Source organism: Littorina saxatilis, linkage group LG6 (assembly GCF_037325665.1).
Source record: "Littorina saxatilis isolate snail1 linkage group LG6, US_GU_Lsax_2.0, whole genome shotgun sequence".
NCBI lineage: Eukaryota > Metazoa > Mollusca > Gastropoda > Littorinimorpha > Littorinidae > Littorina > Littorina saxatilis.
Window position 1 is genome coordinate 21,411,144 of NC_090250.1, and position 17,748 is coordinate 21,428,891.

Consider the following 17,748-nt stretch of genomic DNA (forward strand, 5'->3'; position numbering starts at 1 on the left):
AAGGAATGAGATGAAAGTGTTTTTAAATTGATTTCGACAATTTAATTTTGATAATAATTTTTATATATTTAATTTTCAGAGCTTGTTTTTAATCCGAATATAACATATTTATATGTTTTTGGAATCAGCAAATGATGGAGAATAAGATAAACGTAAATTTGGATCGTTTTATACATTTTTTTTTTTTTTACAATTTTCAGATTTTTAATGACCAAAGTCATTAATCAATATTTAAGCCACCAAGCTGAAATGCAATACCGAAGTCCGGGCTTTGTCGAAGATTACTTGACCAAAATTTCAACCAATTTGGTTGAAAAATGAGGGCGTGACAGTGCCGCCTCAACTTTCACGAAAAGCCGGATATGACGTCATCAAAGACATTTATCAAAAAAATGAAAAAAACGTTCGGGGATTTCATACCCAGGAACTCTCATGTCAAATTTCATAAAGATCGGTCCAGTAGTTTAGTCTGAATCGCTCTACACACACACACACACACACACACACACACACAGACACACACACACACACACACACACGCAGATACACCACGACCCTCGTTTCGATTCCCCCTCGATGTTAAAATATTTAGTAAAAACTTGACTAAATATAAAAAAGACGATCTGAAACACAAGAAAACAAAACATATAGTTTGGAAAAACAATAGCCTAACACTAAAACCAAAACACAATACAGTTGACTTTTCCCCTGTCTAGCTGGGGGGTTTCCTATTGATGCTCAGATGATGAGATCAAAACCCAGGAAGAAGTCGTTCACCCTTCCTCAAAAATAGCCCCAAATATGGTACTTGATTCACATTGAGCACAGAAAAACAATTTGCCCTCAAAAATAATATGACAATTTCCAAAAATTCAAAACTCAAACCAAAATTTTGACCCCAACCTAAAATGACGCCATCATCTAATTAGGCCGACCAAAGTTCAAAAATGTCTTGTAAATAGTCACATCTTCAAAAAAGAATATAAAATAATGACATCGAAGTTCAATGCTCAAAAAGTACGAAGTAGCTATTCTGTCTTCAGGAGTGAGGTCTAGAATTCTTTATGATCCAACTGGCTGGTTCGGATCACTATGCGGACTGTTGTCAAACACTTAAAAGTCTTTAGAGTCCATTGCCAACTGGGTATGTTTTACTTAACAGTCTGTAGTTCATTCACGTCAAGTTCAGAACATCTAAGCCATGGTTGGTGGCGCAAACCCCATCTGGTGACGCCCCCGTAATCGTGTAGTTGGCCCACGTCTAGCTCTGGGTTGGCCCACCATCCCTCAACATCAGTTTGGCAACAGCACTGCAGGTGCCTAAACATATGTTATACCGAAACCCCATACAGTAATACAACTTCCGCTTTACATAAAGTTCCGTAAACAATCCAATTCTTATGAAATATTTACAAGTTTTCTAGTTGCACAACCAAAAATTATCCAAAATTTGGTACAACCGTTCAAATATGTCACAAGTGACCTCATTGGAGATAATGAATCAAAACAAGTTCACAATAAATCAAATTTCCAACATTTGATTTTAATTTCCCCATCTGAGAACATGTTCCTTACTGAAGGTCATTTCCTTCTTGGTCTGACTTCCTAGTCAGCCATATTTGAATATTGTTACCTCCATGTTTCCCTCTAAACCTTGCTAACTCAAAATGTTAAAATCAGGGTATTTCCAAACAAGAGAACTCAATTGAAGTATGCTACACCTCTATCTCACCAAACCCTACGAGAAATGTAATAATTTCAAGAATGACACAAACAACTATCCATTCATTCTACAACATGGCTATCTGAGGAGAACAGAAATACTCACAAGTCCCATACAGCAGGGTCCACCTGTGCAAGTCCAAGAATTCAACCCAAGCTTCTCTGTCCGTTAATTTCACCCAACAGTTAGAAATGAAATTCACTACGATTTCAAACAAGAAATACATTAGTGCCCGCATGGGGAAGAAAATAATTTCTTCACAGATGCCTCCAAGGAGAACAGAGAGTTGCTGGAGACCTCCTCCCTCTCAGAGAGCCAGAGGAGAAGTGAACAAGTCGCGTAAGGCGAAAATACAATATTTAGTCAAGTAGCTGTCGAACTCACAGAACACGTGGAATTGACAAGAAGAGCGGGGTATTCGTTGCGCTGAGAAGGATAGCACGCTTTTCTGTACCTCTCTTTGTTTTAACTTTCTGAGCGTGTTTTTAATCCAAACATATCATATCTATATGTTTTTGGAATCAGGAACCGACAAGGAATAAGATGAAAGTGTTTTTAAATTGATTTCGACAATTTAATTTTGATAATAATTTTTATATATTTAATTTTCAGAGCTTGTTTTTAATCCGAATATAACATATTTATATGTTTGTGGAATCAGCAAATGATGGAGAATAAGATAAACGTAAATTTGGATCGTTTTATAAATTTTTATTTTTTTTTACAATTTTCAGATTTTTAATGACCAAAGTCATTAATTAATTTTTAAGCCACCAAGCTGAAATGCAATACCGAACCCCGGGCTTCGTTGAAGAGTACTTGACCAAAATTTCAACCAATTTGGTTGAAAAATGAGGGCGTGACAGTGCCGCCTCAACTTTCACGAAAAGCCGGATATGACGTCATCAAAGACATTTATCAAAAAAATGAAAAAAACCTTCGGGGATTTCATACCCAGGAACTCTCATGTCAAATTTCATAAAGATCGGTCCAGTAGTTTAGTCTGAATCGCTCTACACACACACACACACACACACACGCACGCACGCACACACATACGCACATACACCACGACCCTCGTTTCGATTCCCCCTCGATGTTAAAATATTTAGTCAAAACTTGACTAAATATAACAAGTCGCGTAAGGCGAAAATACAATATTTAGTCAAGAAGCTGTCGAACTCACAGAATGAAACTGAACGCAACGCAACGCAGCAAGACCGTATATTCGTAGCATCGTCACTCCACCGCCCGTGGCAAAGGCAGTGCACGTGGAATTGACAAGAAGAGCGGGGTATTCGTTGCGCTGAGAAGGATAGCACGCTTTTCTGTACCTCTCTTTGTTTTAACTTTCTGAGCGTGTTTTTAATCCAAACATATCATATCTATATATTTTTGGAATCAGGAACCAACAAGGAATAAGATGAAAGTGTTTTTAAATTGATTTCGAAAAAAAAAATTGATAATAATTTTTATATATTTAATTTTCAGAGCTTGTTTTTAATCCGAATATAACATATTTATATGTTTTTGGAATCAGCAAATGATGGAGAATAAGATAAACGTAAATTTGGATCGTTTTATAAATTTTTATTTTTTTTTACAATTTTCAGATTTTTAATGACCAAAGTCATTAATTAATTTTTAAGCCACCAAGCTGAAATGCAATACCGAACCCCGGGCTTCGTTGAAGAGTACTTGACCAAAATTTCAACCAATTTGGTTGAAAAATGAGGGCGTGACAGTGCCGCCTCAACTTTCACGAAAAGCCGGATATGACGTCATCAAAGACATTTATCAAAAAAATGAAAAAAACATTCGGGGATTTCATACCCAGGAACTCTCATGTCAAATTTCATAAAGATCGGTCCAGTAGTTTAGTCTGAATCGCTCTACACACACACACACACACACGCACGCACGCACGCACACACATACGCACATACACCACGACCCTCGTTTCGATTCCCCCTCGATGTTAAAATATTTAGTCAAAACTTGACTAAATATAAAAAGCAGGAAGAAAGAGAAATCTGGGTAATGACAAGTTCCTGTCCTAGAACATTCTAGAACATTCTAGAAACACTGGTTTAAAAAGCTGAATGAAAATATGAGGTTACACGACCACATGTCCCGTTGGCCCAGTGGTAACAACGCCCACCCCACAACTCAAAGGACCCCGGTTCAAACCCCACTCAAGCCTATATTTTTATCCCTGTAATAATACATTTTTGTTTTGTGTGTGTTCGTGTGTATGTCTGTACATCAATTCCAGTTTTTCTTTATTTTTTTCTCAAATTTATTTTCTAATTATTTACAATGTCAACCTGTGGCTTGACAACTGAGATCGTTCAAACTGGCTGCGAAGTAGCGAGGTTGGTGTGTTTCATCTGCATTTTGGAGTCTTTCGCGGGCGGGGATGTAGCTCAGTCGGTAGCGCGCTGGATTTGTATCCAGTTGGCCGCTGTCAGCGTGAGTTCGTCCCCACGTTCGGCGAGAGATTTATTTCTCAGAGTCAACTTTGTGTGCAGACTCTCCTCGGTGTCCGAACACCCCCGTGTGTACACGCAAGCACAAGACCAAGTGCGCACGAAAAAATCCTGTAGGGGAAAGGCCCCAATTAACGGACACTTAAGGTTAAACCCATTTTTCTCACAAAGTATATAACATAGCGCAATTTTGAAAACGGATTATTGTAGATCTAACCTACCTTTATCTTCATGTTGTAAAAGAATTGAAAAAACCTGTTATACTTTAAAAGTTATTAAGGTTTGAATTTTTCGGCAAATTGTCCGGTTTTGGGAAACCTACTGCCTAAATCCGGACAGGGGGTCACCAAAATCCGGACACGAAATTCGCTGCTTAAATAGAGTAACAAAAGTTGCAGAAACCATGTTTCAATTAACAATTGCAACCGTTTTCTTTTTCGTGAACGTTCATGTATTTTTACATTTAATTATTATGTTGGTTTTTGCAACTTTTGTCAGTCAAAAAGCAAGTTTTTATGAAGATATGTATCTTTTTCTCGAGAGAGGGTTATGCGTTATTTTAAGTCAAGCGAATTAACCGCACGTTCAACTACACACACACACACACACACACACACACACACACACACACACACACACACACACACACACACACACACACACACACACACACACACACACACACACACACACACACACACACACACACACACACACACACACACACACACACACACACACACACACACACACACACACACACACACACACACACACACACACACACACACATATTTATTACATATTACACATATTACATAGTCCCTTATTTGGGTTCACGTGGTGGACGGTATTTGGAAAACCCCACTAGTTGGAGTTGCAATGCAGCTGTTGAAAAATGCGTTCATTGAGTATGTCGTAATGCATGGTATTTACTAATAGAGTGTATGTACTATCTACTTCAACCAATCAATTCATCTTAGAAAGTCGTAACTTCTTGCTGCACTTAGTTTACAAATGTCTAAAATTACAGTGAGAGTGCGAAAAACAGAAAACCACTTACCGTGCAGAATGCGTGCGTTCAGTCGCCATGTTATTTTGGTGCGAAGTGTAAGGGGATATCACTGAATCGTTTCGCGCAACAACAAAAAATTGTTGTGACCTCCTATTTCTGAAACATCGCGTGTCCGTTATTAGGCGCCTGTCCGGTAATTAGGGTCTTTCCCCTAATCCATGTCAGAGTTCGGTGGGTTATAGAAACACGAAAATACCCAGCATGCTTCCTCCGAAAACGGCGTATGGCTGCCTAAATGGCGGGGTAAAAAACAGTCATACACGTAAAATTCCACTCGTGCAAAACACACGAGTGTACGAGGGAGTTTCAGCCCACGAACGCAGAAGAAGAAGAAGAAGGAGTCTTTCGCACACTAAGATTAACGATAGAACCACCACGAAAACGTATTTTCAGCAGGGGGCACACTATATTTCAAGTGTTGATGATCGTGAGTATTTTTTGAAGAAAAGATATTCAACTAAAAAAGGCTACGAATTCTTCAAAAATTGCGGTGCACCTCGAGGCCGATGTCTGTTCTTTAATCGCAGGTCAGTTTTGTACGCCTAACTGCACATGGTGAAAGCGTGTTATTTTGTATCCTTGTTTTGGGAATTACCGATTTTCCGCGAGAGTGACCTTTGGTTATGTCTACATCATGTTATTCCCAAGGTGAGTTCTGACATGGGCCCGTCATGTTATTCCTTAAGTGAGTTCTGACATGAGCCCATCATGGTATTCCTGATGTAAGTTCTGACAAGGACACGTTATCTGATTCCTAAGGTAAGTTCTGACAAATGACGGGTGATGACGTGTGCACATAGTGTTATTCATAAGGTGGACATATTCACATCGGATCATCCTTAGCCCTTTGTGATATTCTTTAGAATGGGTTATGAAAAATGCAATCTTCGTGTCGAGTTATTCGAAGGTTGATTGTGATGTTCGGCTCTCGTGTTATTCGTTAGATGGGTTCTTAAATCTGCCCGTCGAATTAATGGTAGGTCAAGTTGTGAAAACAGCCTGTCGACGTTGCCATAAAGTGGGTTGGGATATATGCCTTGCCTGTCATGTTCTTCTTGAGGAATGCCCGTCGAGTTATTCGTTTGGTTGTTTCTGACAAATCTCTATCATTTGTTTTGTAAGATGGTTTCTGATATGTGCCTGTTTTGTTATTCTTAAGGTGGGTACAGCCATTTGCTCGTCTTGTTATTCTAAAGACAGGTTTTGATATGTGCCCGTCGGTTTATTGTAAAGGTGGTGTCTGATTTGTGCCCGTCGGGTTATTGCTAGGATGGGTTCTGACAAATGCCTTTCGCGTTCTATCTTAAGGGGGGTTCTGACAAATGCTCAAAGAATTATTCTTAAGTTAGGTTATGATGTGTTCTCTGTAGGTTATTCTGAAAGTAGCTTCTGACAAATGACTGTCGATCTGACATATGCCCGTCGTAATTTGCTTTTGCAAGATATGTTCTTGCATGTGCCCGTGGTGTAATTCAATTGCCAAAATAGGTTCTGACAAGCACCCAACGTGTGCTAATTATCGTGACTATCATAAAGTTCGTCCTGACATGTGCCCGTTGAGTTATTTCTAAGGTGGGTTTTCACATGTGCCCATCTTGTTATTTGGTCAGGTGGGTTCTGACATGTCCCCACCTTGCTCTTCCTACCGAGTGTTCTGACATGTGAAATTCGAGTTATTCGTAAGATTCGGTGTCATTGACAACAATATCAACAGTCGTATCCGTGTGTCACTCGACAGATTCACTATCACGATGATCTACCACTCATCAATGACCGGGGAGGGGGTGGGGGGTGGGGGCTTGGGGTTAAGGTAACTGGTCATGGCACTTCCTGTTTCATGTTTTTTGTCAGGTCATCGCCATGGGGGTCAAACGCTACCACGTTGCCAGACAGGCAATGTCACCAAGCGACAGTTTCCTGCAAATTCATCTGCGAACAGATAATCCGAAGGTACAAGTGTATCGCAATATGTTTGCTTTTTGTATAATATCAGGAGCACAATTTAAGTGGAAATGCAATGATATAAAAATACTGAAAATGAAACCAACAACCGGCAATATATACTGGTTGTTATTTCGTTTCACAAATTGTGTTCTACGTGTGAAATATAATACAGTCACTTGATATGATCGGAGGGAGAGGGGGAGAGACTGAGAGAAAGAGAGACAGACAGAGAGACAGACAGAAACGAACGGAAACAAGCAGACAGCTACCAAGACTGACAGACAGACGAACAGAGGCAACGACAGACAGACCGAAAGACAGACAGAGACAGACAGACAGATATTCCCTTTTTCCTAGTACAATAGTTCTATCAGTCAAATAAACTTTTATTTCAGGACGGACAATCCGCGTCGTTTGACATAAAGACAACGGAAGCCGTGGACACCGTGATTTATCAGGTGAGATGATGATAATACAGAGGCAGAAATAGGAAAAGTTAAGAGCGGGAGGGGGAGGGGGACGCTCCCAGCAAACGCGTAAGGTAGAATGGGTAGGGGTCTTATTTTCTGTGAGGGCATGCTGTCGCAAGTTACTCCTTTAAGGCTTGAAGGCTTAAAGGCTTCTGACGACAAGGTTCCCCTGTAACTGTCTCCAAGCCATGTTTTAGGAGTTGTTTTCTGCCAGGATGGGAGCTAAACATATACGGGAAGTCCTTGTTTGTGTCTAAGACACTATCAGACTCCACCTTTTGGAGACCGTCGAGCACATAGACTTTCTGAAGTTCTTCTGTCACCTGACCACCAAGAAGGGACACCGACAGCATGATGTCCGGTGTAACACGAAAAAATTACTCCCACGAGAATTTTACTCCGGAGTAAAAATTTCGTACAAAAATGTTACTCCTTTTACGAAAAAACTACTCCCCCATAACACGAGAAAATTACTTCCAACGACAGGTGTGTTTCGAGGCAACATTTCGGTCGAAAATGTTACTCCCCTGACGAATAAACAACGAATAAATTATTCCACCCTAACACGAGCAATTTACTGCCCACGCCTGGGGTGCGTTGCATAGAGCGGACGTTCTGTTCGCGAAGAGACAAAAAGTTTTCATGTTGTAAGCAACGCTATGTTCGCGGCGAACTGTTCGCAGCGAACTCAATTCTACCTTCTCTACCCACTTTCAAGTAAATGGACCCATCTCTTCGCTGACGGCCGAGTCCATGCATGCATATTAGGAGCGATCATGCGAACAGTCGCTTTGTACTTGGAACAGCCCTCCCTACCCGCACTGACCAAAGTAGACGAGTCCAATCGCTTACAGCTAAGTCCATGAGTACATTTTAGGGGTGACGCTATGCATTGGGCCTCGGGATATCTGTGTGTGTGTGTTTGAGTTTCGTACCCCACGTGGAGAAGCAGGGCCTTTCCTTTTTATATTTAGTCAAGTTTTGACTAAATATTTTAACATCGAGGGGGAATCGAAACGAGGGTCGTGGTGTATGTGCGTGTGTGTGTCTGTCTGTCTGTCTGTCTGTCTGTGTGTGTGTGTAGAGCGATTCAGACTAAACTACTGGACCGATCTTTATGAAATTTGGCATGAGAGTTCCTGGGTATGAAATCCCCGAACGTTTTTTTCATTTTTTTGATAAATGTCTTTGATGACGTCATATCCGGCTTTTCGTGAAAGTTGAGGCGGCACTGTCACGCCCTCATTTTTCAACCAAATTGGTTGAAAATTTGGTCAAGTAATCTTCGACGAAGCCCGGGGTTCGGTATTGCATTTCAGCTTGGTGGCTTAAAAATTAATTAATGACTTTGGTCATTAAAAATCTGAAAATTGTAAAAAAAAAAACCAATTTATAAAACGATCCAAATTTACGTTTATCTTATTTTCCATCATTTGCTGATTCCAAAAACATATAAATATGTTATATTCGGATTAAAAACAAGCTCTGAAAATTAAATATATAAAAATTGTGCTTGCCCTTGAGTTGCTGTAAGATTTTAAGATGACTTATGTAAATTCTGGAGGATGTAATTTTGGTGCTACAAAGAACCGACGCGCTCACAAAACAAAACGAACACTAGAATTGGAAAATTAATTAAAGTTTTATTGTGAATATGGTCATACTTGTCAATGTCATAGGAATCAGGAATCAGCTCGTAATATCAATATATAAAAAGCTAAACATAAACCTATGGAGAGCTAAGTAACTTATATAGGAGCGTGGCGGAAAAACTGATCTAAGTTTAGAATGTGAATTAAAGCTAAAATGTGAAGTAGAAATGACTAGCTTGAGTGAGAGTGCAGAACAGTAGAGTGTGAAGCGTGGAGCATGGAGCGAGAAGCGCGGAGCGAGAAGCGCGGAGCGCGGAGCGGTGGAAACTGATAAAAAGAAAAAACTAAACTTAGAATTCGAAACATCAAACTAAACATCAAAGGTGTCCTAAAAACATAAACATCAAAGATGGACGTCAAAATGGCGGCCGAAACAAGATGGCGGCAAATCAATAAAAAATCACCAAGACAAAAATATGTTAGAAAAACCCTACATAGAATAAACGTAGGACACAGAAACGGAAAGAAGACAAAGAAACGGACAGAAGACACAGAGACGGAAAGAAGTCATAACAAACAAAGATTCGAAACGAAAATTACACGAATTCGGTAAATAAAAGAACAGAATGGAGGCAGAAAAGGATACTCGCCTTTGACAGCATCTATAATCTAAAACAGACTCAAGGCGAGCAACTGAACCTGAACTACAAAATAACTTAAAACAAAACTGGAGGCTGGCAGAAGAAACTGGGCCCCGGAACAGAGCAAAAAAATCTATCTATACTAAAGCATCTTGTTCCGTGAACGGCTTCCCAGTAAGTGACCACGAATACAGGCTATCCACCACAGAGGTGAACTAAAAATTACTGCGCGTTACTACGGTTCTACTGTTGCAAAACATGCGTCCCGTGCTCTCCGGGGAAAATCTCCATAGGCTAGCATGATGTCCAGCGTGAGCCATACAGGCACATGAAATTAATATCAGAAAAACGCCGGCCACACTCTCGTTTATAAATTTGTTCGTTACAATATTTAACGTCAGTGACAAAAACAAAGGTCGTACCAGGACGCTCATACTTAATAAAGAAAAATAAAAGATAAAGAGCGAGCTAGACCCGCTCGCGAACCTACAGAGGTGGCTGCAAAATGGGAACAAATAGGGGCAAAAGTAAGATAAGATAATAAAAGTGAAAGAACAAAAAGGGGAAGCCACCACCACGGAAAGTCGCATGCGAGTCAAGCTAGAAGCAAGACTAAAAACCACAAGCAAAACAAAAAGAATCTAAATACACAGAAGGCTCCTTAGCAGGGGCATTCACACAAAATTAAATTGTCCAAATCAATTTAAAAACACTTTCATCTTATTCCTTGTCGGTTCCTGATTCCAAAAACATATAGATATGATATGTTTGGATTAAAAACACGCTCAGAAAGGTACAGAAAAGCGTGCTATCCTTCTTAGCGCAACTACTACCCCGCTCTTCTTGTCAATTTCACTGCCTTTGCCATGAGCGGTGGACTGACGATGCTACGAGTATACGGTCTTGCTGAAAAATTACATTGCGTTCACTTTCATTCTGTGAGTTCCACGCTACTTGACTAAATATTGTAATTTCGCCTTACCGACTTGTTACATTTAGTCAAGTTTTGACTAAATGTTTTAACATAGAGGGGGGAATCGAGACAAGGGTCGTGGTGTATGTGTGTGTGTGTGTCTGTCTGTCTGTGTGTGTGTGTAGAGCGATTCAGACTAAACTACTGGACCGATCTTTATGAAATTTGACATGAGAGTTCGTGGGTATGATATCCTCAGACGTTTTTTTTCATTTTTTTGATAAATGTCTTTGATGACGTCATATCCGGCTTTTCGTGAAAGTTGAGGCGGCACTGTCACGCTCTCATTTTTCAACCAAATTGGTTGAAATTTTGGTCAAGTAATCTCCGACGAAGCCCGGACTTCGGTATTGCATTTCAGCTTGGTAGCTTAAAAATTAATTAATGACTTTGGTCATTAAAAATCTGAAAATTGTAAAAAAAATTATGTTTTTTATAAAACGATCCAAATTTACGTTCATCTTATTTTCCATCATTTTCTGATTCCAAAAACATATAAATATGTTATATATGGATTAAAAACAAGCTCTGAAAATTAAAAATATAAAAATCATGATCAAAATTAAATTTTCGAAATCAATTTAAAAACACTTTCATCTTATTCCTTGTCGGTTCCTGATTCCAAAAACATATAGATATGATATGTTTGGATTAAAAACACGCTCAGAAAGTTAAAACGAAGAGAGGTACAGAAAAGCGTGCTATCCTTCTCAGCGCAACTACTACCCCGCTCTTCTTGTCAATTTCACTGCCTTTGCCATGAGCGGTGGACTGACGATGCTACGAGTATACGGTCTTGCTGCGTTGCATTGCGTTCAGTTTCATTCTGTGAGTTCGACAGCTACTTGACTAAATGTTGTATTTTCGCCTTACGCGACTTGTTCTTCTTTTTTTGGTGGTCAGATTTGACAGGTGGATTTCTTGTCGAGTCCGTGGAACAGTGTTGTGGTCTTCATGTCAGTCAATAAAGGTTGATTAAAAGGGAATGTTTAGGAGTAAAAAGCCCGCGTGCGCTCGCTCTCTCTCTCTCTCTCGCTCTCTCGCTCTCTCTCTCTCTCTCTCTCTCTCTCTCTCTCTCTCTCTCTCTCCGTGTCCGTAGCTCAGTTGGTAGCGCGTTGGCTTTGTAGCCAGTTGGTCGCTATCAGCGTGGGTTCGATCCCCACATTCGGCGAGAGATGTATTTCTCGGAGTCAATTTTGTGCAGACTCTCTTCGGTGTCCGAATACCCCCGTGTGCACACATGCGCACGAAAATGATCCCACGTTCACAGCAAAAGTCTCAGGGCTTGGAAAACACGAAGACACGCATGCATCATCTCTCGTCTCCGATTATCATGATCGTATTTCGATACTTTGACGAGACAAACCCAATGCTGGTGTGTCGAAGAAGAAGACAGGCACAGCGGGCTTGTTCGAATCAAAGTATCACACCATATCTTCAACGTATTACCAATACCTGTCCCAATATAGACCAGTTGGTCTGAGAGGACGTTAAACCCTAATAGTCAGTCAGTCTCCGTGTCTCTGTCTAGTCTCTCTTTCTTTCTCTCTTCATCTGTCTGTTTCTCCCTCCCTTTCTTTCTCTTTCTCGATCTCTCTATCTGTCTCTCTCTCGCCCCCCTCTCCCTCTCGCCCTTCTGCACACACGCGCGCGTAAACACCCCCCCCCCCACACACACACACACACACACACAAACAAACACCCAAATATATGTTTACATACACACATGCACACACGCGCACTCACTCACACATTAACATACACAAACAGTAAAACACACATAAATACAAACACGCACGCACACACATACACACACACACACACACACACACACGTGCCACTATCTGCACGCATTCTTCTCGCTCTGACTTTTTGTGGACGTCAGCCTTTTCAATCTTAAGTCCGATCTCGTGAAAAAAGCAGATAACGCGACCTTGCAGCAAATACAAGATGACACACTTAAAGTGCCATGCAGTAGCGTATGTTACTACCAAAACACACAAGCAAATACACCCACACAATTCATAACACGGAAATAGGAAGGGAGGGGGGGGGGGGGGGGGAGAGAGAGAGAGAGAGAGAGAGAGAGAGAGAGAGAGAGAGAGAGAGAGAGAGAGAGAGAGAGAGACAAACAGAGAAAAAGGCAGAGAGAAAATGGGGAGACGGAGAGACAGACGAACATAAAGAATGTGTGTGTATGAGAGAGACAGAGAGAGACAGACAGACAGAGACAGAGACAGACATCATAATAACCCGCATGAGTCACTTAAGATCACCTCAGGTCCACATCTCGCCGGCTAGCCCTTTGTCATCTGTCAAACCTTCATGAAAAAAATCACACAATTGGGAGATGGGGGTTAGGGGCTGTGTGGTTGAGAGGAAGAGAGAGCGGGAGAGAGAGACATGGACCAAGAAGAAGGAAGGGAAAGAGAGAGAGAGAGAGAGAGAGAGAGAGGGAATATATAGAGAGCAAAGGTCAATGGATTGTCCTCTCTTCCACTTGTCTTGGTCAGACATATGTCAGATGTTTGGAAAACAGAGACAGTGAGAGATTAAGATTTTGCATGTCTCTTTGAATCCAAGAGACAATGCTTGGAACTGTAAGGTATTCTGTCAATGTTGATTTTATTGTGGTTTGTGTTGTATTGTTGTTGTTTTTGTTGTTGTGTTTGTGTTGTTGTTTTTTTGTTCCTTAGAGTGCAAAACCTTGATTGTGGGTTTTTTCAATTGTTTTTCATGGGCAGTGGTACAACCATTCCTTGTCTTTTAATGTGAATATTCCTAATACAAAAATGAATGAATAAGTAGATAAATAAATACATAATTTCATAACACAAAAGATAGAAAAAGTACCCCTAGGGTGTCGTATCCATGACTTTGTACTAAATTAGTCTAATAAGACGATTTGATAGTTTAGCCTTTAAAGACGCTTGGATGACGTCAGAGATTGATGTAGTGCGGCAAGGCGGCAGTTGTACCCTGACACGGAATAAACGGCAGACATGAAACCGAACGGTCTTGTCTTTTTGATATACGAATGTGAATCTGTGGATGACCAACAAGCGTAAAGAAGCTTCCCTGGTATGAAAATGCGTCCCTGGTATTTAAAGAAACACCACTATTCTGCTTTTTACATTTAGTCAAGTTTTGACTAAATGTTTTAACGTAGAGGGGGGAATCGAGACGAGGGTCGTGGTGTATGTGCGTGCGTGCGTATGTGCGTGCGTGCGTGCGTGCGTGTGTGTGTGTGTGTGTGTGTGTGTCTGTGTGTGTGTAGAGCGATTCAGACTAAACTACTGGACCGATCTTTATGAAATTTGACATGAGAGTTCCTGGGTATGAAATCCCCGAACGTTTTTTTCATTTTTTTGATAAATGTCTTTGATGACGTCATATCCGGCTTTTCGTGAAAGTTGAGGCGGCACTGTCACGCCCTCATTTTTCAACCAAATTGGTTGAAATTTTGGTCAAGTAATCTTCGACGAAGCCCGGACTTCGGTATTGCATTTCAGCTTGGTGGCTTAAAAATCAATTAATGACTTTGGTCATTAAAAATCTGAAAATTGTAAAAAAAAATAAAAATTTATAAAACGATCCAAATTTACGTTCATCTTATTCTCCATCATTTTCTGATTCCAAAAACATATAAATATGTTATATTTGCATTAAAAACAAGCTCTGGAAATTAAATATATAAAAATTATTATCAAAATTAAATTGTCCAAATCAATTTAAAAACACTTTCATCTTATTCCTTGTCGGTTCCTGATTCCAAAAACATATAGATATGATATGTTTGGATTAAAAACACGCTCAGAAAGTTAAAACAAAGAGAGGTACAGAAAAGCGTGCTATCCTTCTTAGCGCAACTACTACCCCGCTCTTCTTGTCAATTTCACTGCCTTTGCCATGAGCGGTGGACTGACGATGCTACGAGTATACGGTCTTGCTGAAAAATGGCATTGCGTTCAGTTTCATTCTGTGAGTTCGACAGCTACTTGACTAAATGTTGTATTTTCGCCTTACGCGACTTGTTTCCTCCTAAAACAGTATCTTATTCACTTTTTTTTTTTTTTTTTTTTTACAAAGCCATGGAGTTTCTGATTAATAAAGGAGCATAGCAAGATGCACTTATAAATGTGCTCTAAGCTTTAAAGAAGCACAACACGATAAACTTATGAATGTGCTTTAAGATATAAAGGAGCACAACACGATAAACTTATAAATGTGCTCTAAGATATACAAAAAACAAAAAAACTAAAAATATGTATAGGTTACAACACGAGTGGTTTTTTATATGGCTTGTATTTCAGTCAAGACCCAGCGGATGAATATCATCGGGAGACACGAGCCTCTGGCGAGTGGCTCTCGATTGATATTCCCGCTGGGTCTTGACTGAAATACAAGCCATATAAAAAACCCACGAGTGTTGTAATCTGTATATCCCATTCTACCATCAAACACAAAGTGTAGACTACTAGCGGCACTGTTGCGATCTGTGCAGGGTAAAACTGTTGCCAGCGAGACTTAGCCCTTTTGCAACCTTAAACTAAGTGACCGTCGCTGAAAAAATAAAACGAATGAGTGCATCGATAAGTACGCGGTAACACTACTTTCAGACCATTTAAAAGCTTTAAGTAAAGGTTCATAAGTTGCAAGAAAGTAATGAAGTCGAATAGAAATTAATTTAGTTGAAGCGCACAATCATGTTCTTTTGTTTTGCGTTTCAGGTCGGCAGAACGGGCGAAACGGGTTTGGGACCCATTTGGCTTACTCGATTCAGAATCGATTCCACGTTGTTTTTCTCGAACGTGTGTAATTAGGCTTATTGCCAGAGAAGTAAATTTTAGGGAACAAATATGTAGGTTTAGATTTAACCATTTGCTCCCTATTTGAAATGTATCTACGTGATAAACTGTTTTGCGAGTGTGTTTGCATGGATGAACTTAAACTGGTATGGTGTGAGGAAAACACGACCGACACGTCTGTCACCGCCGATTGATTGCATTTTCAAGGAATATGACTGGATTACGGAAAAATATGTGGACTTACTGCAGAGCCAGGCAAAAGAGTAGACTTGGCTCGCAAAACACGTGAAACAGCCGATGTTTGATAGCTGAAGGCGCACACCAAAACACACTACCGACAGATTCTCAAAAGTCGTCTGCTAACGATGCAAGGGGAGGGTACTCGTGTTTTTGTTTTGGTTCGCTAGCATCTGGTTATCTTGTAAGTTGAATGTTCGTTTTTTTCGACCTGCATTGCTTTCATAATGAAAGAAACTTTTGCTTATTGCATCTCATACATCAGATCAGTTCTGAGATTCATTTTTGCGTGCAACTGATATGGTTTTCTGAGCCGTGCAATACGATTTTAGAACTTCATACAAATGTGTCACATTGTTCGGCGCGAGGTCAAAGGTCGGGAGGAAAGTAGTCCTTTGCCCAAATCGGAATCTGCACTATCATATATTTTTTGGAGTCCATGATGTATTTATTGAGCTATAAAAATACAACATATATACCCATACTGAAGTAACAGAGACAAAGAAGGGAGGTCATGGGATATAAATATATATATATAAAAACACGACAAGAAAAATGTCGTCTTTTTTTTTCTTCTTCAGGTTTTTGACAGTTTTTTGGGGAAAAGAAATAATCTTTTAAAATGTACTTTGACATAAAAAGAAGCACAGCAAGATAAACTTAAATATGTGCTTTAAGATATCATATAAAAGAGCACAAGTCCAAAAAAAAACAAGTTCCAACAACTTACCTTTCTTGGTTTGTTTTATTCTGGAGCACAACATACTTGTGTTTTCTCTGCTTCAGGTGTACTCCAAAGGGGTGATGCTGAATGAGTCCACAGCGACAGTGGTCGACGCCGACCGTCAGCGATTCAACGGCACGTTTTTCGTCACTCCCAACATGGCGCCCATCTGTCGTGTTCTGGCCTTCTACATCAGACCCACGGGGGAAGTGGTTGCCGACAGTCTTTCGTTCAAGGTCGACTCCTCGTCTGAACATCAGGTAGTTGTTGGTTTTGTTTGGTTTTTGCTGTTCTAACACTTGTTCCTTGTTCCGGTGTGCTCTCACACCGCCCCGTCTCTGCATTCACTGCTCCCTCCGCATCTAAATTTCGTTCCGCTGCCAGACTTTCGATTTGACAAGAGGTAGTAGCTCGTAGGGCTAGGGGCGCATCTTGGACACCCGGCCAGTACTGAAACTGGCCTTGGCACGGAACGATCCAAGGGGGGCAATCTCAGTCATCTCAAAGAGGGAAATCCAAACGCAATCCGCTTTGTTCGATTTTATGGGCTTGGACGATAGAGAAAAATAAGAAAAGCAAAAGCTGGAGTCCAGTCTGGACGAAAATGCTATCAAGAACGCAGAATTGATTTTTTCTGCGTTTTTTTTTTAGCCGTAAGCGCCATGTTTATCGGTCTCCAACCGGCCTCAAAGACAAAGGAAAACTGACGGTGCTGGGTAATTGAAATCAAATAATGAACACTGACAGCATGCACAGCCGTAACCAACACCTTTTGCTCACAAGACATGTCAAATAAAGTGAAAAATAGCAACGACTTACCATTGTGCACTCCCGTGTCGAGCTAAAACTTAAGTTGCGGCACAATTTCGTTTCTCGCACATCTGGCTTGTTGACATGCATCAACGAAGGGGCCTCACTCTGGAAGAGTTTCCTGCTCCGATAAACATGGCGCTTACGGCAAAAAAAAAACACCGCAGAAAAAATCAATTCTGCGTTCTTGATAGCATTTTCGTCCAGACTGGACTCCAGCTTTTCCTTTTCTTATTTTTCTCTATCGTCCAAGCCCATAAAA

General features: G+C 40.4%; 1 protein-coding gene across 1 annotated transcript in view; it reads left to right on the forward strand.

Moving 5' to 3' along the window:
- LOC138968735 (CD109 antigen-like) overlaps positions 1-17,748 on the forward strand; it is a gene marked incomplete at its 3' end in the record, with an annotated part of 90,789 nt that overhangs the window by 53,236 nt on the left and 19,805 nt on the right. The window contains 3 exon segments of the mRNA XM_070341368.1: positions 7,139-7,237; positions 7,627-7,689; positions 16,739-16,936. Of these exon segments, the coding sequence (XP_070197469.1) occupies positions 7,139-7,237; positions 7,627-7,689; positions 16,739-16,936 (360 nt within the window).